At 46.3% G+C, this 26546-nt stretch overlaps 1 protein-coding gene across 1 annotated transcript in view; it reads left to right on the top strand.

Moving 5' to 3' along the window:
* Nucleotides 1-26546, top strand: part of NSF (N-ethylmaleimide sensitive factor, vesicle fusing ATPase) — a 145736-nt gene that overhangs the window by 54038 nt on the left and 65152 nt on the right. The window contains exon 9 of the mRNA XM_056127353.1: nt 20553-20752. Coding sequence (XP_055983328.1) covers nt 20553-20752 — 200 coding nt within the window. The remainder of the gene's footprint in view (nt 1-20552; nt 20753-26546) is intronic.

Genomic DNA, 26546 nt, shown 5'->3' with positions numbered 1-26546 from the left:
ACAAGCCCCTCCCCCCAAAAAAGAAGCCAGGGCAGATATGTTTACATGTTTATAGTTCATTACTGTATATGACTCAAATCATAGATTCTTTCTTACTCTGTAGCATCAGTTCAAATAAAACTACTCAAGAAATTAAAAGGAAAAAGTATTCAAGCACACATCAGCTTCTGTCTTTTCCCCTGGGAACTGCCCTTTTTTTGGGGGGGGGGTGTTTGGGCCATGCCCAGTGGGGTGCAAATTACTCCCTGCCCTAACTCTCCTGCCCAGAACTGTTATTCTCATGTGGGGGGGCCTTGGTACCTCACCGGCAAAACCCTTGCAGGTTTGTTGTCAGTGTGGCATTAATGTGCACAGTTGCTTTTTCTCCTTTTCTTTTGGTTTTTGGGCTATACCTGGCGGTGCTGACTCACTTCTCTGTGCCCAGGGGTTGCTGCTGGCAGGGCTCAGGAGACCATATGTGGTACTGGGGATCAAATCTGGGTCAGCCAATATGCAAGGCGAGTGCCCTCCCTGCTGTACTAACTCTACAGTCCCTCTTTGTTGGAGGGGTAGGGGAGGCCACACCCAGTGATGCTCAGAGCTGGCTCTGCACTGGCGGTGCGCAGGGCACCATATGGGATCCCAGGGACCGAACCCGGATCAGCCGTGTGCAGGGCAAGCGCCCTACCCACTCCAGCCCTGTATCTCTTTTTCTTTTGGGGGGTGGGGTTGGGTGGCACATCCACTGGTGCTCAGGGCACCATAGTGTTCAGGATGAATCTGGAGCTCTCACGCGCTTTGTGGTCGTCTGCACCCTCTCCTAGCCGCTTTGTGTTTCCCAATATAGTACCTGAGTCACTGGAAAACACTGCGTAAGTGGTAGGCAATTGTCGTGCACTGCAAGATCTCACCTTTGTAGCCCTGCAGACGGCAAAGGTCCTCCATTCTCTTCACTAGAGGATTGAGGTACATTTCCTTATCTCAGACTTTTGTTGCTGTCGAAAATAGTTAACGCCTTAGATTATCCTCTTCTGCTGTTTTGTAATTACCCATTTTGAACAGTGTTTGTTGATAAGGTAGTCAAGGGGACACCTAGAAATATTTTCCCCCTTTATTTGTGAACTCATGCCGTGGCTGATTTATATTTACTTTTTATCGCATTCCATCAGAGAAGAGCTGATAAATGCCCTACCATTTCTATCAATCTTGTCAGTTTCTTGTCTGTGGTATCCTGACTTGCAGAAACCACAGTCATCTTGATAGACACAATAAGGAATAGAATGTTGGAGAAAGGGATGTGGAAGACAGAATTGCCAATAATGTTAATTAAAAAAAAAAAGCCGGCTTGTAACTCAACCCATGATTTAGGAGAGTTCTTTTACTGCTTTTTTTTCTTCAGAGTTCCATATAAGGTGTTACTTTGGTGCAGTCTGTTTTATGATATGTTGATAAGTTGTAAAAAGCAACTCTTGGCTCTTGACTCTTTAGAGACACGCAGTGCTTTTTAGGGTTCTCACAGAAGTTGGAGTGGGAAGCAGAAAGTCTTTTGCACAGGCACTAATTGTGTGACAAATGACGCTGAAAGTTATTTTTGGTGATATCGCCGAAACTCATCAAAAGTTATTTGTGACTTTGTGTTCTTTGCTAGCACCTTTCATTTTAATATGGCATCATTTCTTTGATCAAGTAAATAGTTTAGTTCATGGGCTGAGAATATGGCCCAGGGGTAGAGCCTAGCACGTGTGAGGCCCAGGGTTCAAACCCCCAGCACCAAAGGAGAAGAAAAAATTGGAGACCTGTAATTATTCTAAAGTGACTGAAATCTGATTTACAGTGATACGTATTCTGTAGCTTGAACTTCTACTGCTATGTAGATATGTCTTTATTAGAATTTATATACAACGACATGGGTTTTTTTTGGAAGTGCTTTGGTTTTTTTTTAAAAAAATCTACCTCGAATCCTGTGATCAGGGAGAAAACTTAGCAAGACTTAAGAGCCTTTTGATAATGAATGGTTACTATAGGATAAACCTATAATTAGTATGCTGCTAATCCACGCATTAGATATATTCAGTGAAATCTCAAATATACATAGGAGAATTACCCAAATTGCAGATTATTAGTGCATTCCAGGGGCTTTTCCCTGGTGATCAAAACAACTGTTGTTTACCTGACACTTTTCTTGTGTCACTGGGCTTTGCCTTTCACAGTCCATCACTTTATGGGGCCTCCGTGCTTTCCTGTCACCCGGTCACCCTTTGGTGCCAAGTGTAGCTGTGGTGAGTTTAGAGAAAGGGAGGCAGGGAAGACACACTTTGCCAAGTTGCAAACACTCTGGAGTTTGCGCATTAATCAGGTGTAGGAGTCTATCCCAATCTGCAGGCTGCGCAACATAGAGCTCAACTGTTCAAAGTGCAGATCTGGCTTACAAGCACGAGCGACTCTAGATGTGGTGTTGTGTCCACGGAAGGAGAGCAAGGGGCCTAGCATTGACCATTACCAAAAAAACTGTCCTTTTCACCATTTTATGGGAAAATGAAGTTTTGAAAAAATTGAATGAGTTGAACTTGGACTTGAAAGAATTGTATTTTTTTATTTATTAATTTTTTGCTTTTTGGGTCGTATGCAGAGATGCACAGGGGTTACTCCTGGCTCATGCACTCAGGAATTATTCCTGGCAGTGCTCAGGGGACCATATGGGTGGGGTGCTGGGAATCGAAACCGGGTCGGCCACGTGCAAGGCAACCTCCCTGCCTGCTGTGCTATCACTTCAGCCCCCAAGAATTGTATTTTTAACAAGTTTCAGATCAACAGTTGAAGGAGACCTGGGAGATGGCTCAGAGGACTAGAGCATGGTTCCCCATCACTGCCAGGTGTGTCCCCTAAAGAAAATGGAACAAAGTGAACTGGAAGGAAAACTAAAAAGCAGAGTGGCATTGCCTACTGTCCAGTCTTTTCTCCAATGCCAACCTGACCCTTTCTGCTATTAGGCCCTTTATATTCTGCTCTCTCTGTGGCTGCTGTCAGCGTATGAAATTACCTCAGAAAGATCCCACCATTTTGTGCAATCAATTAGTCCTTAATTAGATCATTGAAAGTGGAATATAGATCTGTGGATAGAGCAGATTAAACGCATTAACATAGCTGTGCATCTGAACTAGAGTTGGACTGTGTTCACATAGAAGGCTCTGAAATGACCTAGATTACATGTTCTCTGTTTACTTAGAATTGCTTAACAAACCTACTTTATGAAGGATGAACCTGCCAGAGTCCACAGAATGCCAGTCGGGGAAGGGCTCCCTCGTCTGTATCATTCTTACTGTGCAGAGAATTGAGTCTCGAGAGCAGAGGCAGAAGAGTGAGCCACTGACTTATGCTGGGGTCACGGCAGAGGTTAGCATCCACCTGGTGCCCTTTTGACATCTTGATTCAGCTGCTTAAAATTATTATTAGATTTTTTTAATTAAAAAATTTGTAACTGGGATGTGAAGCCAAACTTCTTTTTCCTTTTTTTTTTTTTTTGGTGGGCCACATGTGCTCAGGGGTTTCTCCTGACTCAAGAATTACTCCTGGCGATTCTTGGGGTCCATATGAGGTCCTGGGGGTCAAACCTGGGGCAGTCGCATGCAAGACAAGCTCCTTGCCCACTGTACTGTCTCTCCAGCCCCTCCAAACTTCTTTTCTCTAGAATAAGTTTCACTCCTCTAGAGTCTGGACCTGAGTTAGAAAATCCTCTGCTGCCATTGGATCACTTGGGCTCCCAGGCAGGCTGCAGGGCTCAAAGACAGTGCTTTAAAATCTGGTCACTGACTCCCCAGGACTTTGGGGTTTCGGAGATCTCTGTTTATTAAAATAGTTTTATTCTTAAGGGGCTGGAGAGATAGCACAGCGGGTAGGGCGTTCGCCTTACAAGCGGCCAACATGGCCGACCCGAGTTCGATTCCTCCGCCCCTCTCGGAGAGCCCGGCAAGCTACCGAGAGTATTCGATATGCCAGACACAGTAACAGCAAAGTCTCCAATGGAGACGTTACTGGGCCCGCTCGAGCAAATCGACGATCAACGGGAGGGCCTTTACCTTTACCTTATTCGTAAGGGGTTGGAGAGATAGCACAGCGGGTAGGCGTTTGCCTTGCACGCGGCCAACCCGGGTTTGATTCCCAGCATCCCATATGGTCCCTTGAGCACTGCCAGGAGTAACTACTGAGTGCAGAGCCAGGAGCAACCCCTGTGCATCGCCAGGTATGACCCAAAAAGCAAAAAAAAAAAAAAAAAAAAAGTTTTATTCTTTTAATTAGAGTAGTGCACATTTGCTCGAGCGGGCCCAGTAACGTCTCCATTGGAGACTTTGTTGTTACTGTGTTTGGCATATCGAATACATCACGGGGAGCTTGCCAGGCTCTGCCGTGCGGGCGAGATACTCTCGGTGGCTTGCCGGGCTTTCCGAGAGGGGCAGAGGAATCGAACTCCGTTCGGCCATGTTGGCTGCGTGCAAGGCAAACGTCCTACCCGCTGTGCTATCACTCCGGCCCAATGCACATTTATTGTTTCAAAAACACCAATAAGTAAAAAGACTAATCAGTGTAAAAAAATCCTAAAAATTACTAACTTTTTTGCTAGAAATACCTGTGTGCACACTAGGCCTTAGGTCCTGTACACATTAGTTTAACATTCTCTACTTATCATGTGTAAGTATTTATATGCATATACCTTGTAGAGTATGATGCACATATATACGTATACTTAATATATATGAGGCATATATGACGTGTACCCTCGGGACCAATTTTTTTTTCCCCCAGTAATGTAGGAGTACTGCTGTTTGTTCAGCCATTGATTAAGCTGATTGAATTGGTTATGAACTCCACTCAAGGCCAAATATTTTTGCGTGACTTTGTGTATTTAGGATAACTTCTTGGACGTGGGACTGCTGAATTACCCAGAAAAATTATTCACATGGGTGAATCAGTGCAATGTCAGATTTAGACTTATTGTTTTTCTCAGAAGTCAGAAAGTTATATAGATAAAATAGGCGGTTTTATGTATGTAGCTTCTTAGAAGCTAGAAGTGTTAGAAATTTAATGGTTTCATGGGAAATTGATGGGCAAGGGTGTGGAGAGACTTGGAGGTTAGTTTTGAATTTGACACTGACAGACTATGTGACTTTTGAGACTCAATTTCCTCGTTAGTCAAAGGAAGAGCCGACGTAACGCTGCCTCACGAACATCCCCTTTCAGTGAGAGAGAATTGGTTCCTCTCTGGCAGGGATCTATCAAGTCACAGCTTGGTCATCATCTCTGGAACATTTGTCACACGCACCTTCCAGTAGAAGTCGTTGTCTTCCTGTTTGCCTTCTCATGGCTCTTTTGCTTTCTGTTTAGTTACGTCTTTGATTTTTCAATATCTAGTTACTTCAGGCTGTTTTATCTCCTGAAAATACCCTACTTAACATAATCCTTAGTCTGTGAGAGTTTTAGTAAACCTTGTGGGCATTGAGGAATCACTAGGCTTCCCATGCAGAGTGTGAGTCAAAGCAGAGGATCATCCTTCAGAGCCTTTCTTTTCCCTCCCTCTGAAGCACACTCCGTATGGCTGGCATTTGGGGGATGTTATCGTTCCAAGGTCTTGCTTTCCTCTTTGGCTCCCTTGGTTCTCAACCTTTGGTTTGTAGCAGCATTACTTTTGACTTGTTTGTTTTTGCTTATTGGGTCACAACCGGCGATGCTCAGGGGTTACTCCTGGCTCTGCAATGAGGAATTACTCCTGGCAGTGCTGAGGGACCATATGGAATGCCGGGGATTGGACCTGGGTCAGCTGCATGCAAGGCAAATGCCCAACCTGCTGTGCTGTCACTCTGGCCCCCTGTGGCCACATTTCTGAAGCTTCAAAGCAAGAACAGAACCCCAGGCTCTTACGCCCTGAGTGTCAGCGGCACTGAGTGCCCCAGGTATCTAGCAGCTCAGCTGTCTGTAGCATTCAGCTTTGACATCAGGTAGATTGGGGTTCACATCCCCTCACCAAACACTAACTGGTGCCTTACCTCTTTAAAGAAGAGGGTCAAACAGTTGGAAGTCTGCCTCATGAGCTGGGGGAGAAGGCAGCTGGGATAGACAAGGGATCACTAATTCAGTGGTGGTTGGAAGGATCGTTCAGGGTGGGAGATGAGTGCTGAAAGTAGACAAAGGACCAAGCGTAAGTAGAGAGAGAGAGTAAGAGGGAAATTGTCTGCCATAGAGGCAGGGAGTGGAGTGGGGTGGGGGCGGTAGGAGGGATACTGGGAACATTAGTGGTGGGAAATGTACACTGGTGGAGGGATGGGTATTTGGTCATTGTATGACTGAAACTCAAATATGATAGTTTTATAACTGTTGCTCACAGTAGTTCAATTAAATTATAATAATGATAATAAAACAAAAATAGTTCTTCTTTAAAAAGAGGGTAGAGTTGGGGCTGGTGATATAGTACAGTGGGTTGGGCACTTGCCTATGCCCTGAGCACTGCCAGCCAGATCTGGCCCCCTTTGAAAGGTCTTTCTGCCCCCCAAAATGAAAAAAAGGTAAAATCAGGTCTGTATTTCTAGGCTGAGTGTCACAGGGAATGACCTTTGAGTCCCTAACACCCTGGGAGTTCCGCAAAATAAAGTAAAAAACTATTAAGAATAAAAGAAGGTAAAAATAAAACCTAGCTCAGAGGGCTTTCTAAATGATTGCATAAGAGAACATATTAAAGGCCTTAACGCTGCCTTTCTCAGAGCTACAGTTCTCACCTTGACCTGCCACTTCTTCACTTCTCTAGGCATCAGTATTCGTTTTTTAAAATAAAATAATTAATTTTTGACTTTAAAAAAATAGCATGCTTATTATAGAAAAACATTTATGCAAAGCATTGCACTTATGTTAAGAAACTAAAAATACTATAGCCACAAGTAGTTCACATTTTGATAGATCCTTCTAGTCTTTGAGTATGTTTATGTTTATGTGTTTATGTTTATGATCCCTTTCCACATGGCTGATCTGCCCTATTACGTATCAGACTTTTTCACAAATCATGGATATTACCCATGTCCACGTGCCAGGGCTCTGGGCATTTGGTAAGTGAGTATGTCCACAAAGAGGAAAGTGTTTGGCTGGATGGAAAGATCTCGGGAGTAAGCTGGGTGTGGCCCAGCCTCCTGTCCCCCAAGCCAAAAAGGTTATGTCTTTCCGATAACTGCTATTTCATATGGCCTCGGAGTTAAGTTTTCTCCCTTTTTTCTTTACCTGCAGTTTTCAAATTAAGACTATGTTTTAGGTTCATAGCAAAATTGAGGGGAAAGCCCCGAGATCCCTCATTTGTCCTTGTCCCCACACTCCTGCTCAGAGTCCCCCATCATCAACCTTCCCTGGCAGAGCGTGGCCATAGCTGCTGCATCCACAGCCCGCATCAGTCCCTCGGGCAAATGTCTGATGCTATGGGTCATCGTTATACTCTCCTGGAGGTCACTTTCATTCTTCTGAAAATCTGCCGTCCCCTCCACCCTTGCTCCTATGACTGCTCACGTGGGCGGGCAGCTGGTCATACCCAGCAGTGCGCAGGGGTCACTGCACACTGCTTAGGGGATTGTGTCACCTTTAGTCATCTGCCCAGCCCAGCCACTGACCTCGCACCCCCTTTCCAGAATGTTATGTAGCTGGAACCATACAGAATGCATTCTTTCCAAATTGCCTTCTTTTGTAAAATTTTCTTTCTTTAAACACCGTGGATTAAAAAGTTGCTCAAGGTACCTTTGTTACTGGCATTCAATATTCCAACTCCAATCCCACCACCACCATCACCTTCCCTCTACCATTGTCTACCATTTTCCCAACCACCCTTCAAGCCTGCCCCCACAGCAGGCCCAAAATAATTTATCTTATATTGCTTGTTGCCACTAAATGGCTAATGGAATGATCAAAAAATACTCCAGAAAAATAAAATTTGTGAAAATTGTTGTATCTCACCATGGGAACATTGAGTCCTTGTCTGAGGGTTTGCTAAGCCATTGTTGCTAGTTGAGCCTTCTGTGTTAATGGTTTTGCTAGTGCAGCTTTGTTGGCTTCTGTGTCACATTCCCATCCAGCCTGGTGTGCTCCTGCTGGGATGTCAGCATTGACATTGGCTACCTTGTCAGCGACTTTGGAGATGTCCCTCCAGAAAATCCAGAATATTTAACTGGGCATTGACTTCCATGGTGGTGGTGGTGGGACTTGTGTGTGAGAGTGTGAGAGAGAGAGAGAGAGAGAGAGTGTGTGTGTGTGTGTGTGTGTGTGGCTGCTGGGGCTCCTGGAAGTACAGTGGGTGTGGGGAGATCGCCCACTCCAGTTCCAAGAAGGCCCAGAGTTTTCAACCCCCTAGACCTGTGTACCTGAACTTGGTGGTGGTTTGGCATGTCTGTGGATCTCAGTCGTGAAGCTGTGGAGTCCAGCCATAGGTGCAGAGCGGCAGTGCCTGGTGTGTGAGTATGGCTGACAAGACATTGAGGGGGCAGAAATTTGGCCTGCCACCCCCACCCCACCCTCCTGAGATTGCCCCAGAGGTCTCAGCCAGGCCTGAGTATCTGAGAAACTTTTGCAGTTAGTTCAGCTCTTTTGAGATTTAATTATGAGTCTCTGGGCGGGGCTGGTAGAAGCAGCAGCCGTGGAATATGCGCCCCATGTTGCCCTCTTTCACTTAAGAGCACACACTGAAGGCTACTCGATGTCTTTTCATGATTTGATAGTTTATTTCTTTTTAACACAACAGACTCTCTAGGCACAGTTTGTTCATTCACCTCAAAAGTAGATTTGTTATTTCAAGTTTTGTCAGTCAGGAATAAAACTCATTAAATACCCACATGCAGATTTTAGTACGAGTGTAAGTTTAAAATACCTTGGTATAAATAGTTGTATATTTTACGGGTGCAGTGTTCCCACACCACATCTACCAAGATGCCCATATAGTTCATATTTTAATAGTTCCTTCTAGTCCTTGTATGTATTTATTTATATATATCACTGAGTGGTCACTTTTCACATGATTGATCTATTCTATTATGTATCTTGCTTTTTCACATATCATGGATATTACCCATGCCCACATGTGCCAGAGCTCCATCCTGGGACCCTGCCAGTCCCCTCCCCCACCTTTCTGAAGTTGTTTTTTTCTTTTTTTGCTTTTTGGGTCACAACCAGCAGTACTCAGGGACCACGTGCAGGGCCTCACACCTGAAAGGCATGTGCTCTGCCCCTCAGCCACATCTCCTGTCCTTGGCCAATATTGTCCCCTGGTCTGTGACTTGGCCTTTTTATTTTGTTGAAGTTACCTCTTACTGAATGGGAAGGGTGTTTTGTTTTGTTTCAATTTTCTTTTTTTTTTAAAGCATTTTTATTGAATCATTTTGAATGACAAAATTACAAAGCTCTTCATGGATGAACCTCAGACAGTTTTTCAACAAACAATTTTTCAACGAAATCCCATCACCAGTGCCCATTCTCACCAATGTCCACAGTTTTCCTCCTGTGCCCCATCCTGCCTTTCCTCTATGGCAGGCACTGTTCTCTTTTTCTTTATTATGTCCTTCCACCCCCACTGCCCCTGGCCTATTTTATATGCTTTCCAGTACTGTTTCAACCAGGGTCTCATGCATGTCACTTTACCTCATTTGAGTAGCTCAACCTGCATCCAGAATTATATATATATATGTGTGTGTGTGTGTGTGTGTGTGTGTGTGTGTACGTATACACATATATATATATTTATTTATATATATATGATTTTTATTTCACCGGAGCCTAGTGGGTTAACTATGCTGTGATGAGATGAGAGTGTGTCCAGAGAAAATAGGGAGATGGTGACTGAGACCCAGTGAGTTCTTGGCAAACCATTTTGGTTTTGGTTTTCGGTTTTGTTTTGGGAACCACACCTGGCAGTATTCAGGGCTTACAGCTGACTCTGCACCGAGGGCTCACTCCTGGCGGTGCTCCAGGGATCATATGGGGTGCCAGGGATCGAACTCAATTGACTGTGCAGAAGGCAAGCACCCTGCCACTCACTGTACAGTAGCTCTGGCCCCTGAATAGAAGTTGTTAATTTTATTTATTTATTTGCTTTTTTGGGTCACACCCAGTGAGGCACGGGGGTTATTCCTGACTTTTGTGCTCAAAAATTACTTCTGGCGGTGCTCAAGGGACCATATGGGATACTGGGAATCGAACCCGGGTTGACTGAGTGCAAGGCAAATGCCCTACCCGCTATGCTATCTCTCTAGCCCCAGAAGTTGTTAATTTTAATAAGCTCCAACTTATTATTTCTTTTTATATAAGTCTTTGGTTTTGTATCTAAAAAGACTGTTGCCATTCCAGGGTTTTTAAGGTGTTCTTTTTCCTCTCTATATTATCTTCTAGGAGTTTTACAATTCTGCATTTTAGATTTAAGCTTGCAGCTCAGTTTACATTGATTTTTATAAAATATGGTTATTCTATGTTTATACTTTTTTTGCATGTAAATTATTTATTGAAAAGACTCTTTGCTTCATTATCTTACCTTTGCCTCTTGACCAAAGACCAGTTGGCTTTATTTTTGTGTGTTCTTCAAATTCATTATTGGTTACTCCTAATCTTCCTACTTTGTTGGTCTTTAAATAATTTCTAGTTGAAAATGTTCACTTTGGACAAGAACTGAATGCTGAAAGGTAAATAGATATACAGGTACCTTTCAGTATCTGTATTGCAAATAGAAATAGAGAGAAGAGGATAGAGGAGAGATAGATCTGCTCTGGAGGCAGTCTGGATGGTGGGTGATATAAGGGAGACTGGGGACATTGGTGATGGGAAATGTACACTGGTGAAGGGACAGAAACATTGTATGATGAAACCCATTCATGAACAGCTTTGTAACAGTGTATCTCGTGGTGATTCATTTTTGTTTTTCTCTTTGGGTCATACCCTGTGATGCTCCAGAATTATTCCTGGCGATGCTCAGGGTCCAAATAGGAAGTGGGAGATCTAAGCTGGGTTGGCCACATGCAAGGCAAATGCTATCCCTGCTGTACGATCACTCCAGTCCCAGTGACTAAATTTTTTTTAAATAATTTCTTTTTTCTTTTTACATAGCTCTGGTAAATTATACCTGACATATAATAATAGCTCTTTATTATCTTCCAGTCTTTTGTCTCTTCCCTTCCATCCTGGAATATTCCTAAATTCACTCTGCAAAAGTGCAAAAGTTCTATGAGAGAATCTAAGGAATGGAATAATCTCAACATTGCAAGGGATCTTGAAAGTCACTTAATTCATACATTTGCCTTTTGTTTGAGTTTCCTTTCCATTTCTGCTGCATAATCTCTGCCAATTTCTTAGGCTAGACTTGAATTCCTCGAGTGACTGAAAACTCTTTTTGAATGTTGCATTCCACTTTTTTGCATAACTTTAGGTTTAAGTTGAGTTTTACTTCTATTACAGGAAAAAGTATGTCCTTGTAGCCTCTGATACAAATTTGATTTCTCTCCCTAAGTCTATACAAATCAAAATAAAACTATAGAAACCCCTTGGGTCTGTGAAGAAAGTTATTCTGTTCTAATCTAATCTCAGATCATCTTTTCTCCAAACTCGCTCTCCCAACCTGGTTCATTTCTTCAGTTAATCAGTTCATAACTTTATATTTAGTCCTGTAACATCCAAATCCTATTCCTCTGAACTTTAATATTTGTGTATTTACTCCTGAAGTTGTGAAACTCAAAAACCAGTGGCATATTGCAAAGCCTGGTCCTTGTTATAAAATAAACCAGTATGATCCATCCTTTTCTCAGAATAATAATACTCCTTAATGTAGATTGAAGGGGCTGGAATGATAGCACGGAGGGAAGGGCGTTTGCCTTGCACGAGGCCAACCCGGGCTGACCTGGGTTTGATTCCTCTGCCCCTCTCGGAGAGCCCAGGAAGCTACCGAGAGTATTGCTCCTACATGGCAAAACCTGGCAAGCTACCCGTGACATATTCGATATGCCAAACACAGAAACAACAAGTCTCACAATGGAGATATTACTGGTGCCTGCTCGAACATATCGATGAACAACGGGAGGACAGTGCTACAGTGCTACAATATAGATTGAAATTGCATTAACTTCTTTGACATCCATATTCTATCTTGACTGGTTACTGAATGACTGTTGAGTAAAAGCCACAGTCATCTCTTACAAAGCTATCTTCCCCAGCTATATACACAAGCACAAAAATAATCGCATTTATTTTTGACTTGTTCTAAGGGTACAGCTTATCAGGGATGAAAACATTTATCTTTGTCAGCTTCTGATTTAATTGAAGCTTTTGAACAGATACACTAAATTAAATAAAACTCTTTGAGGAACTTTTTTTTTTTTTGAACAGATACACTAAATTAAATAAAACTCTTTGAGGAACTCTTAGAGGACACGTAAGCGGAGTGTGAGTTGTAACTCATAACTTCTCTCAATGTCTTCAGACCTGTGTTAGAATCACCTGTTGAGGCGCTTGTCAAATATTTGGTTTCTCAACTCAACTGAATTTGAATTTCTAGGAGCTGTGTCTTAGCAAGTCCCACTGCGGTTCGGTGCACGCTCACGTCTGCTCCCTGCTCCTTTGAATATTGACGCATTGGCCCCAACCATGGGATCATAGCTAGGTGGTATTAGCAGAGTTGTATGTGACCTGTTTGGTGGCAAAAATCAAGGAGGGACAGAGCTCGGATGGACTGAGTGGAAGAATCAAGAGTAGGAAAAGGAGAAATGCGCTCTCTGCCCAAGAAGGCTCCAAATACCGGCTCATCTGAAGCAGAGGCGGTGAGGAGCCACATTGAAAAGTGAAGGAACAGGGGCGGGGGTGGTGAAGAAGAGAGGAAAACTCTGAAATTCTGAAGCCAGTAAGTTCGCGCGCTGCCAGATGGCAGCAAGGCAGGACCTGCCGCGGGTGAAGCATGATCTTTGCCATCAAGAATTCACAAAATCCCAGTCAACACCCTCTCACAAGGGAGTGGAGCAGGGTGGGGGTGTCGGCACAGATTAGTCTGGAGCGTTGCTACACCTGCCCCCTCTTTCTTTGGTGTGGAGCTATCGAGTGAGAAAATCTGTATTCAATCTCGGCTGACTCACCTGGAGAGAGCCCAGTCGGGTGGCAGGCGTCCTGCACAGCTGCTGGCACGCCAGCCCAGGCTTCTCACTGCCTCCTAACGGAACGCAGGACTCGAGTGCACAGGGTATCTTATCTTTGGTTTTGGCTTTTGGGGTCACACCCGGCAATGTTCAGGGCTCACTCCTGGCTCTGCAGTCAGGGGTTACTCCTAGTGGTGCTCGGGGGACCATATGGGATGCCGGTGATCGAATGCCCTACCTGCGGTACTATCGCTCTGGCCTTGCGCTGGGCATTTTAAAGTTGGTGGGGTAACAGTGCATCTTTACTCGACAAAGCGGTTCCCGGAGAGTGATCCCCGATGACCTGATGGCTCACGGGGAGTCAGGAGCTGCATTTTTAGTCTTAAATACTTCCTGTTCTTGGGGCCAGCACACTTGTACAGCTGGTAGGGCACTTGCCTTGCATAAGGCCAACCTGGGTATAATCGCTAGCATACCATATGGTCGCTCAAGCCCTGCCAGGAGTGATCCCTGAACACTGATCTCCAAAAAAAAGTCCTCTTCATAAAGATTTTATAAGTCATACCACCCCACAGATATAGTGGGGATCACCGTGCTTAGAGGCTGATTGACATCTTTGAAATAAACTATCAAGTTCCCATATCATGAGTTGATGGCGTTTGCTCCAAATACTTATTGTGTGATGAAAAACTCAGAACTATTTCTTTTGGGGGTGGGAGAAGGCATGTGGGCAGACACAGTGATTCTCGGGGGCTGTTCTGTGCTGAGTAGTGACCCCTGCTGGTGATCGGGGGACCATGTGAGGTGCCAGGTGTTGAACCGGGGTCAGTGGCAGGCAAAACAGAGTTTGCTTCCTGTTCTATGTGTCTGGCCCCAAAACTGTTTCTTAGAGGAGGAAAAAATAATCACATACCTCTAAAATAATAAGCCGAATAGAGCGAGGCAGCTACTCATTCCACAAGTTGGAATTATGCAAACTTGAAGACAGAAGATTTAATATTGATTTGTGGTTGCATTTTCTATAGGTACACACACTTCTTTAAAAAAAAAAACTGGGCATTCAGATCTGGTTTGCACAACTATAGAGAGAGCTTGCAAGACTTGTCAATGTGTCCTGGCTTGTCTGTTGATAGCCTCCCTCCTTGGCAAACTTGGCAGATCCGTCTGCATCTGAACTGGGAGCTGCTTGGGATTCCCCTCAGACACCAGCCACCGTTCAGACCTCCTTCCCCCTCAGCGCTCCAGAGCGCCTGCTCCCCTCAGGATGAATCACCCTGCTGCTCAGTTGACAGGTCATGCATCTTTGCCCTGCCCTCTGTTCTCGTTGCAGGGGCAGGGGGCAGCTCGCTTGACTTGTGCCCCTGGCCCGTTTTGTGTCGGTGTGCCAGGAGTCCCACTTGGGATGGGACTCGGCTGAGGCCTAGGTTGCACTGGGTGCTGTGGGCCAGTGTTGGGATGGAACTTGACACCTCACACATGCAAGGCAGGGACTCTGCCACTGAGCCGAGTCTGCGCTTCTGGCAGAAGACGCTTCCATTTTTTTATTGTTCCACTCACTTTTGTGTTAAATTTGTTAAATTGTTCTGCTTTCTTCCCTTTTTTGGGCACTTAAAAATTAGCTGTTGGAGTTTCCTTAGTGAAACCTCTCTCTGACAGTATCAGAGGAAAACAAGGGTCACTGTGTTTTAAAAGCAGAGTTTAAGAAGTTAGGGCGCTTGTCTTGCATGTGACCGGCCCACGTTTGACCCCAGGCATCCCAAACTCTGCCAAGAGTGAGTACAGAGCCAGGAGTCAGCCCTGAAGCACTGCCGGGTGTGACCCTCAAACCAAAAATAAATATGTAATTACATAAATTCATAAAATAACAGCACTGTAGCATTGTCCTCCCATTCATCAATTTGCTCGAGCGGGCACCAGTAACGACTTCATTGTGAGACTTATTACTGTTTTTGGCATATCAAATATGCCACAGGGAGCTTGCCAGGCTCTGCTGTGTGGGCGGGATACTCTCGGTAGCTTGCTGGGCTCTCCGAGAGGGATGGAGGAATCAAATCCAGGTCGGCCGCGTGCAAAGCAAATGCTCTACCTGCTGTGCTATCGCTCCAGCCCATAAAATAGCAGAATTGAGCAAATACAGGGTTGTCACTTTTTTGTCACACTCCTTGGGAAGCCTTCCAGGAGGTGCTCAGAGGCACCTGGTCACTCCCAGTGATTCATTCTCAGCCCAGTTATGCAGGTCTGAGGGTCAGGAAATGTTCCATGGTGAGGGCCACTGGGGCATCCTAGGCAGTGCCAAGAGAATCACACAGTACCAGGAGTCAGACTGGGTGCCTCCACACACAAGGCATGTGTGCCTCCATTCCAGCTATCTTCCTGACCCCAGACTTTGTACCATTCACTCATTTATTTTGTTTTTTTGGCCTCATTAGACGGTGCTGGTGCACTGTGCAGTGCTGGGCTCCTAAGCCAGGCCCCCTGCACGTAATGCGTGAACTCCATCTCTGGGGCACTTTTCCCAGCCCTGTAGTTGTAGTTGGGAAAGTGCTAAAGACATTTTAAGCAATAAGCATTACTGTTTATTCATATAATTACAGAAATAAGGTTACATCATTTTCCTTGAGCTATTTCAAGAAGAGATTTCGGTTAGTGGGTGAATACCACGGAGGTATATTCATGTATCGTTTTCATCAGCTGGGCTGGACACGCCTTAATTTCGTGGGTAAGAGTCTGTTCTGTTTAGGTTTTTAGACCAGAAATCACTTCCAAGGTATTTTGTAGCACATGCCTTCGAGTCTCTGTAAGTTACCCCCACCAAAATATGCATGATCATAATCACTGGCTTTCGGCACCAGGCAGGAAACAGTAGACCGGGTTTGGTACCGCCAGCACAAGTTGCTCGGTTCCAGGGCGAAGGTGCGGCATGTAGTGCTGACCCGCCCGCAGCTCGAGCTGCAGTCACGCAGCGCCCAGACAGCCTTTGGGCGAGGGATCCAGAAATAGCCTCAGTTCTTTCCAGTAGAGCCGACTCAGTCCAGGGGAGTGCCCGCAGCTAGGGTGTGTGCCCTGAGAAAGGGGCGCGGCGGCTTTCTAAGGTTTGGCAGGCGGGACTCGGGGTACCTGGGCTTGGGGACAGAGGGGAAGCTTTGGAGAGGAAACCCACTTACTGTGAGAGGTCAGGGGAGGGTGGGAGGTGACAGGCGGGGTGTTTAGGGGACAGATCATCGTGGTTGCCTGGTTTGGCTTTGATGTGGGGCCGTTCCTGGGGGCCCACCCGGGCTTGCGCCCTGATACTTTGAACTCCCCCAGCCCTGTAGTTGGGGTTGGGCTCTGTATCAACCCTGAATGAGTTTGAAAAGCTTGAGAAATAGGTGGAGGTTGGTTTTAACTAAGAGGAGCCAGGAGCACTGACTAATCATGATCTGCCTGGAAGGAGTCCTGATGGTCCTAGAGTCCCGAGCTCCTGGGGACCAGGCAGAGCCCCAGGCCCCACTGTGCTGACAGGGCGCTCAGGGCTCCTTGCGGCCCATGGAGTCACCTTTTTTTTTTTTCTTTTTGGGTTACTCCTGGCTCACGCACTCAGGAATTACTCTGGGCAGTGTTTGGGGCACCATATGGGTTGCTGGGGATTGAACCCAGGTCAGCCGCGTGCAAGGCAAATGCCCTCCCCGCTGTGCTATTGCTCCAGCCCCACTTATTTTCAAGTCATCAGACAGGAATCTAATTGTCACTAATGAGTTGGGATTGTGGTTTCATTTCATAACAAGTTGGTGAAAAAGAGAGAGTGAGAGAGAGAATTCATGTTTATTAATAGCCAGTAATCCTGAAGTCTCACTGGGCAACAGGAAGAGGCAACATTTGAATAGAAAAGCCAGGTCACCTGTTCTTTTGTTTGTTTGTTTTGGGGCCACACCTGGTGGTGCTCAGACCTTCCTCTTGGCTCTGCACACAGGGCTCATTCCTGGTAGGCTCAGGGGATCGTTTGAGGTGTCAGGATCGAGCCCAGGTTGTCAGCATGCAAGGCAGCGCCCTGCCTGCTGTCCTGTCTCTCTGGCCCCAGCTCACCTTCTTGGAAAATGTCTATAAACTGACTACTTTATGCATTAAAAACTGTTTTGGGGGCCAGAGAGAGGCCACGGGATAAAGGCACTTGCCTTGCGTATAGTAGACCCCGACACATCCTCTAATACCACATATGCCCCCCCAAGTGCCACGAGGGGGTCACGTCTGAGTAAAGAGCAGGAATAAATAGCCCCTGAGCACTAGAGGATGTGACCACCGACCCCAAACAAAAAATATCCTGTATCCGGAATTTAGGTCTATCCAACCTTTTCATACTAAGATATTACATGTATTTTCTTTTTTTTTCTTTTTTCCTTTCTGGTTGTGGTCCCCTCCTGTCAGTGCTCAAGGGTCAGTCCCAGCTCAGTGCTCAGGGCACCCTTTGACTCTGGGAATCCAGCCCGGGTCTCCTCTGGGTGCAGCATGCGCCCAGCCCACGCGGCCACCTCTCCAGCCCTCGTTACACTTTTTGGTGAGGTGTCGATGATGGGAGGAGTCAGGTTTGTCCACTGAGGAAATCTTCATCTTGAAAAATAAAAATTGAGCAACCTGTCACAGCACATCTCCCCACTTAGCAGAAAGTTCTAGAGCTGAGGATGGGGCTCAGCAGGAGGGGATATTCGCCTTGCATGTATGAGCACCTCACAGGGGTGGGGGGTAATGGGGAGGAAGCGTAAAAGTGTTTGTACTTGATCCCTGACACTATAAAGAAAAGGAAAAAAAAACTTGCTCATTTGTGAATCTATAGTCTGCTTAGAAAGGTGGTGTTCTTGGGGCCAGAGAGGGGGGTAGGGCGCCTGCCTTGTAGGTGGTAGATCAGGGTTCAATCCCCAGCGTCCCATATGGTCTGCTGAGTACTGCCAGGAGCGACCCCTGCCTGTCGCCAGGTATGGCCCACACCCTCCCAAAAATGTGGTTTCTTGTTATTTTAAGTCCTTATTTAATTTTTTGTGTTTGCTTTTTGGGTCATGCCCTGTGATGTTCAGGGGTTACCCCTGGCTTTGCACTCAGGAATTACTCCTGGTGGTGCTCGGGGGACCACACGGGATGCTGGGGATCAAACCCAGGTCAACTGCGTGCAAGGCAAACACCCTACCCGCTATGCTGTCGCTCCAGCCCCTATTTTAAGTTTTTAACTCTGTTTTTTTGGTGCTGGGGATCAAACATGGGACCTCATACAAATCAGGCATGTGTGCCGCCACAGAGCCACACCCCAGCTTTAGCCTTCTTCCTGTTCTCCAGACTTTTCACTTGACTTCTCTTTAATGCATTTAATCCCATCAATTCTTTTCTAGAACCTGACCACAAGACACACTTTCTTCCTTTGGGCCACTCTCTTTGGTGACAGTTCAAGTGTATCCTGGTGGTTCAGTCTAGGAAATGGCTAAAATGCTAGGTGACCAGGAGTCTGGCAAGAGATGCAAAGTTTGTTTGTTTGTTTTTTCCCACAAAAATACAGAGTGAGTGCTGTGTCCTGGTCACTTCACTTTGTATACTGTGGACAATGACATTTCCATACTGCGTTTATTCCATTGGCATTCGAGGAAAGCATCTAATCCCCTGCACGTGCACGCGCACGTGCACACAGATACACACACACACACACACACACACACACACACACACGGGTGGAAATTGGGGCATTCCTAGCAATGCTAAGGATAACTCCTGGCTCTGCACTCAAGAACTCCTCTGGGCAGTGCTGGGGGACCATCGGGATGCCAGGGATCCAGCCTGAGTCTGCCACATACAAGGCAGCACCTGCCCCGCTATTCAATCATTCAGCTCCTTAACCTCCTCTATTTTTAACGCCCTTTACTGCCTGAATCTAAATGCCTCAGAATGCATGTAAGCTGTCTCCTCCTCTCTTCTCCATATCTCCCGGGTTCCCTCCTGTGTTGGTCTTAGTTGTACACATGTGCTCCAGCTAGTCAGGAAGGTCCTCCTCGGTGCCTCCTTTCTGTGGCTTTCTCACGTGTGCCATTTTGTTTATTCATTTGGCCTTTTGGGTCATACCCAGAAAACCTCTGGGTCTGCACCTAGGAATTACTCCTGGCAGTGCTCAGGAATATGGGATGCTGGGGATTGAACCCAGGTGGGACACTTGCAAGGCAAATGCCCTCCTGCCCAGACTGTCATGCCACTTTAGTGAAGAGCGCCAGCTTCTCCCTTGCCTTCACCTCCAGGCTTCCCGTGCTCCCCTCCAGGCTTCAGCCGCTGCTGCAGGTCGCTGAGCCCAGTGCCCATAGCCACACCTGATCACACGTGGTGTCTCTGGGGGCCGTTTCTTCACCTTGCCTGACCACAAGCTTCAGGTACCCATCAGTGACCAGACTGAATCCATCACCCCCCAAAACCCCCTGGGTCCATCTGTAAATTTCTGCTGTGGCCCTGGCAGAATCTACATCTCTCTCGTAGGCTATCTCTGGTACTGTGTGGCCTTGTGGAAAGACTCTTTCTTTGCCTCTCCTGCCACATGCCCTGCAGCTGAGGACTGCCCTTTTCATGTTCGCGTGCCTGCCACCTCGTTTCATGCCGAGCCCAAGGAGATTAATATACTTTTGTTGAATGGGAATTACTTAGGAAAAAAATTTTATGACTCATTTAAAATTAGAGACTAGCGCTTATTTAATAGGTCAGAATTGACTCCACGAATAACAGTCAGAGCAAAGTCCCATTTCCATGGCTTATTCAAGTAACTGCTTCCTTTGTGGAAGTAGATTGTGAAAATCTGTGCGTGTCAATGTCTGTTTCTGATTGTTTCCTTGAGAGCCTCAGAGACTTGGCGTTCTAATGTAGACTAGAGGTCTGTGGCATTCTCATAGATGTTGCCGGGACTGCCATCGAAGATCTGTAGTGTATGTCTAATGTAAATCTGATATATATTGTGGCGAATTCCTCGGGTGTGCATGTTAGCTTTCTCTTCATCTTTATGGGACGGTTTTGCCAGTTGTTTATTTATAAGATCTGGGGCAATTCAGAGCACATCAAAGATTTTTTTTCCACATAGTAGAACAGTTACAGAATTTCAGTTCTAGCATTTGTATATTTTGTAGTTTGTTTCATTAATCTTACAAACGCCCAAGTATTATCTGTGTCTTTTTCCAGTACTTAAGTGAGTACTGTTCAAAATTGAAGTGCTCCTGATAATTTTGTATAAGTCGTCTTTCCTCAGGCTGGAGAGAAAGCTCCGTGGGCTGGAGTGTGCTTTTGCACACAGGAGAGATCCATATTCCCAGCACCCCAAAGCACCCCCAGATCCACCCCCGGCTCTACACCTGCCTGTTATTCACTGAGTTTTTCCTAAAGTGCAGATGAAGAAGAAGAGTTTTCCTGTTGATGTCTTACTTGGATTTTAACTGACTGATACGAAGCTGTTTTATTTTTTCTTTCTAGGTTGCAAACATGTTAAAGGCATCCTGTTATACGGACCTCCAGGTTGTGGTAAAACTCTCCTGGCACGACAGATTGGCAAGATGTTGAATGCAAGAGAGCCGAAAGTGGTCAACGGGCCAGAAATCCTGAACAAATACGTGGGCGAATCGGAAGCTAACATCCGAAAGCTCTTCGCCGATGCTGAAGAGGAGCAGAGGCGGGTAAGGTGCTGGGCTCAGCTCGGAACTGTGGCCGCACACTCTATCCTGGGAATTCTCTTTCGGATCTCGTTTCTGGTGTTACTGAATTAGTGGGGAGGGCAAGGAGCTTTGCCTGATGTGAGCAGGTATCGCCCACACTTTTAGGCTATAAAGATAGACGATCAGACAGCCAAATGTTTTGCCACGACCTGATGAATCCTTTTTCAGGTAATACTTCATTCTGCATTGCCTACAGACACTTGAACCCACATATCCTTTGGAAAGGGGGAGAGTTAGATTCCCAGAGAGACAGGGTGTGTGTATGTGTGTGTGTGTGTGTGTGTGTGTGTGTGTGTGTAAAGTGGGATAATTAGATTCCCAGAGAGACAGGTGGTGTGTTGGTGCATGTCTTTGTGTGTTTGTGTGTGTGAGGTCCATGTGCAGAACTAACAGAAGGGCCCTCAAGACCTGTTAGGGCCTCAGTGACCAGCAGCAGTTGATGAATCATGGAGGAAAGCTATGGAGAGCCTGGCAAGCTACCGAGAGTATCTCGCCCGCATGGCAGAACCTGGCAAGCTCCCTGTGACGTATTCGATATGCCAGACACAGTAACAACAAAGTCTCCAATGGAGACGTTACTGGGCCCGCTCGAGCAAATCGATTAGAAAAATATTGGATTAAAAATCCAAGCAGGGAGATTGCTCAAGGGGCCAGAGCACATGCCTGCATCCAGGAGGCCTGGCAGTGGTTCCTCAGCACCCCTTGGGGCTCAGGACTGACCCCTGAGCAACACCCGGGGTGGCCCCCAAAACAAGACAAAACTCCAATCAGCTTACTGATTTAAGGCTGATTTAAGGTTCCCAGACAATTACTTACAAACTATTTTGAGTACATCCAGGAGGTTATTTCTAGATAAAGTTAGTCTAGATGGAATAAAGCAGATGACCCTCCCTAGAGTGGGAAGCACACTGTACTCTCTCACACACGCAAAGAAAACATACACCCCCACATGTAATACACACATGTAACACGTACACACACATATGCACATACATCCCATCTTCCTCTGTAGTCTGTGGCTGGCTGGCAAGAGCCTTAAATTCAATCCCTGGTCCCCCCTTGCCACCTCCCATAGCACCTCTGGGTGTAGCTCGGCAGCCACACCTCCAGCCCCAGCTCCAAACCGTCAGTCACACATGGCAGGCCCGTGATGCTCTGATTCCTGCCACCAGCATCTGTCTCTGGCAGTCACGGCGGGCGGCTGGGGGTGCACAGGTGCCATGACAGATGGAGCAGTACTGCACCTGCCACCCGTGTGTGTGGAAGCGAGAGGCGACCTGGTTCTCCACCAGTGTAATAGAAACCGTTGAGGGCTGGAGTGTTAGAACACTGGGTAGGGCCCTCATCTTGTACACGACGGGCGTGGATCCGTCCCCAGCACCCCACGTGGTCCCCCAGAGCCAGGAGTAAGTCCTGAGCACTGCCAGGTATGCCTCCCCCCACTCCCACCCCCAGCCAGCAATGGAAAAGACTGCTATTAAGCAACTGGGGAAAAGTACCATCATGGTTTTTTGTCCCTAGAAATACATTATTCGTCCATTCTGGAGCCTGAGAAAGCATGAGGCGCTGCCCTGTCTCCGGCACTGGCTGCCACTTGCGCTTTCTCCCGGCCTTGTCCCTGTCTTCGCAGCGTCCTGAGTGCCGTTGTCCCACACTGCATTCATCTTCAGATTCAGCCGACAGTTGGGAAGCAGTTTTCTCTGTCTGTTTCCCTCTTTTGCCATTATGGCTGGGGAGTGAGTTGGAAAAAAAAAAAAAGGAATATGAATTCTCAAATGTATTGAATTAAGCAAAAATCTAGCAACAAAGATGGTGCAAGGGTGTCACTACAGACTTTCATGCCTTCTTCAAAGATGATGATACGCTTTGGCAACCCCATAAGAACGCCAAAGGATGACATCACTGGAATGTTTGTTCGGCGTTGCATCATTCTACTAAGCCATTCCATTATTTTATTTACTTTTTTTTTTAAGCACAATTGCATCTGTTTGATGAGGAATGACAATACTGTTCCTAGAATGTTGAAATAGCAAAGTATAACATAAATTTGTAGAAGGACTCAGTGGGCCCGCATGGTAATTGCAAGGCAGAATGAGATTTATTCTGTTGTTAAATTTTTTTTTTTTGGTTCTGTGGAAGACTTCTAGGAAGGAAAAAAGTTACGAGATACCAATCTAATAAAAATAAACAAAGACCGAAATTAGGGCCAAGAGAAATAGCTCCAAGGGCTGGAGTACATGCCTCCCACGTGGGTGTCCCACATCCTCTTCCGGCACAGTGTGGTCCCTTGTGCAACGCTGGAAGTGACCTCCAAGCACTGAGCTGAGAGGCGGTCCCTGGCACTGCCCATGTGGTCCCAACTGTCTTCCCCAAGGGGGGGGGGGGGAACAGCTCTGGGCTGGAGTGATAGTACATTGGGTAGGGTGTTTGTCTGACCCTGGTTTGATCCTCGATGTCCCATATGGTCTCCCAAGCACCACTAGGAGTAATTTCTTAGCGCAGAGCCAGGAGCAACCCCTGAGCATCTCTGGGTGTGTGGCCCAATAAAAACCAAGAAGCAAAGGGGAAAAAAAAAAGAATGAAAACCCTGAAAGAGAAAAGTCCTGGAGTTGGAGCTAACGGCCCCCAGTGGTGTTTTGAGGAGTAAGCACCAGGCCCGAGTGAGTTAAGACACCCTGCAAAGCAGCATTTGCTGAAATCTGTCGTGCCAGCTTCCGCATAGCTGCAGAGGCATCTTTGGTGCTGTTCTTAAACCTGCAGACAGTTTAAATATGGCACTATTCATGACAAAACCAAGTCGGCAAGGAATTTCTAGGTAGCTATTAATCATAGCTAGCCAGTCTTTTCAGTTATAAACTTTCTCAGTTCTCACGTCTGGAAATGGCTTGGTGTCTGCAACTAATGACCCCATGGAGGGTGTCTGTGCGTTCCACAGCAGAGCAAAGCGTCGCTCCTGTGATGCTGGCCTGTCCAGGCTGGGGGAGAGGAGCCCTCGCATATAGGTCAGACCTGTTAAATATAGAGCAGTGGCTGTCCGGGGCCGTCGCCAGGGGCTGTGTTTCTGTGGGGGAAGTGTTTTCAAATGATAAGACCCGAGCTAAAAGCCAGGGAGCAGAAGGCGATTGCATTTTGGGAGCGTTTAAAGGGTTTATTGATGATTAAGCTATATTCATCTGTGAACGTTAATCTTAACGTCTTCTGTACCCGACCTCAAGTTGATGATTAAGCTGTATTAATCTGTGAACTTTAATCTTAACGTCTTCTGTACCCAATCCCAAGCGTATTGCAGCAAGAACTTGCTTTTATTTGAGCAGCCCACCTGTAAAAATTGATGTCATTGTACCGCCTGCGCTGGGGGAAGGGACCTGATGACAGGTCAAAAGATTAGTCGGGTTCTGAGAAGGTCAGACTTGTCCGGCACTGTGTTCGGGACGGCTTGCCTCTGCGGTCATTGAATCAGGCACAGTGTCCTTATTGTCTCCGGGTCCCTGCCCACGGGGATGATTTAGGATGCAGGGGGGGTGGACTGAGAAGGAAGTCAGGATCCTGGTGGCAGCATAAGGCACATGGACAGCAAACTTCAGGTGTTAAAGCTGCCTTTTGTTTCCTGCCACATTAGCAGTCAAGTTGAAGAAAAATGTCTTAACTGTCCCCCCCCCCAAAAAAAGACAAAGGGGCTGGAGGAATAAAAACAAAAAGGTAAATTTTCAGTCTTGAACAGGAGTGCCCGTCAAGCAAAGTTGATTGTTCTTTCTCAGTCTTTTCTATGGTTGGGTGGATGTATGTCTCTGTGTATGTATCTGTGTGTGTTTGTGTGTCTTTTTTTTTCTTTTTGTGTCACACCAGCATTGCACAGGGGTTACTCCTGTTTCACGCACTCAGGAATTACTCCTGGCGGTGCTCAGGGGACCATATGGGATGCTGGGAATCGAACCTGGGTCAGCCGCGTGCAAGGCAAACACCCTACCTGCTGTGCTATCTATTGCTCCAGCCCCAGTGTGTGTCTTTTGTCTGTGTGTATTGGTGTGTCTGTGTGTGTTTCTGTGTCTATGTGTTTCTGTGTGTCTTTTTTGTCTTTGAGTATGTTGGTATTTGTGTGTGTGTGTGTGTGTGTGTGTGTGTGTGTGTGTGTACCAGGATTGAGCCCAGGGCTTCACCCATGCAGGTGCCCTGTGCCGAGTTACATTACAGGCCTAGAATGAAAGATTTTTTTTTTTAAGGCAGCAAACTCTGTTATCGTCAGACATCTGTTCAGTCAATAAAATGATATTAAAGTTAGGCTGTTGGTTTTTATTTTTCAGATTTCAATTTAGCTTTTAGTTTTTTTTAATGGAGATCTGTTTGTAATTCTCAGGAGCAAAAGAATAAAATCTCATTTAAGTTGAGAAGCAGTATCAATAGATGACCCGCCTGACATAGCCTGGCATTTGAGAATAAAACACACTCTACAGAAAAATGGTGCTCAGGGCTTCCTCCTGGCTCTGCATTCTGGGATTACACCTGGAGGACTTGGGGGACCTTGTGTGGTTCTGGGAGTCAAGCTTAGGATGGCTGTGTGCAAGGCCAAAACCTTATTCACTGTACTGTCTTTCCTGGAAAAACATTTGATAGCCTATTTCAAGCCTATATTCCCTCGCTTTGTAGGGGCCACACCCGGGCTGGCCCAAATCTGTTCCTGTGTTGATAGATACAGGATGATCTCTGTCATGTGTGGGACTTAAAAACACAAGGCAAGGTAGCAGCAAAGCTCCAAAGGCAACGTAATGGGAGGACTGAGCCACACAGTTGAGTTGGGGCCAAGGGTGGCGGCGATTTGTGGGGATTGAGTGTGAGGAGGGTTTTTGAGAGGGAGGGTCTTTGGGGTCCATGGTTGACGGAGGTGGATTACACTGGTGATGGGTTGGAATTATCTGCACGAGAAGCCACCATTACAGAATCCCAATCAATTAAAAAAAAAAAAGTGATTCCTGGTTAGGTGTAGGGGGGCCCAACCGGTGGACTGAAGGCAAGCCTGGGCCACCCCTTCCCCCACTAGACGTGCCCTCCAATTCCAGCTCTCAGCTTGCCCTCTTTTTTTATTTTTGCTTTTTGGGTCACACCCGGCGATGCTCAGGGTTACTCCTGACTCATGCATTCAGGAATTACTACTGGCATTGCCAGGGGGACTATATGGGATTCTGGGAATTGAACCCGGGTCGGCCACGGGCAAGGAAACACCCTACCCACTGTGCTATCATTCCAGCCCCTCAGCTTGCCCTCTAAAGCTAATGAGTTGCCTTCAGTAAGTAAGTATCTGTGTCATCCACAGTTTAAGTGTAAAAAGTTTTGTAGTACATGGAATACTAAAAATTTAGAGATTATAAAAAAAGTAGTAGGGTAGAGTAGTTATTTAACTAGTCACACAGTAAAAAGATTATCTTATATAGCCATGGATATGTGTATTATTTTACAATGGTGTAGGCCTAACATCGTTTTGGTTTTGGTTTGACTTTGTGGTTGGGTTTGGGGACCACACTCATTGATGCTCAGGGGCTTCTCCTGGAGCCGTGCTCAAGAGCAACCCCTGGTGGTTCTGGGGGACATCCTTGGTGCCGGGGAAGGAACCAGAGTCAGCTGCGTGTGAGGTCAGGGCCTCCCTGCGCCCCCCCAGTGCTGTCTCCATGGTCCCCACTTTGTCATTGTTTCTGCCACGTCCAGGGCTTCCACACCATTTGCTTGTGTGTTTATGTGCTCACACACCCAGGACTGGGACACT

The sequence above is a fragment of the Sorex fumeus genome, unplaced genomic scaffold (genome assembly GCF_029834395.1).
Source record: "Sorex fumeus unplaced genomic scaffold, SorFum_2.1 ptg000063l, whole genome shotgun sequence".
Lineage (NCBI taxonomy): Eukaryota > Metazoa > Chordata > Mammalia > Eulipotyphla > Soricidae > Sorex > Sorex fumeus.
This window is presented reverse-complemented; position numbering and strand designations above follow the sequence as displayed.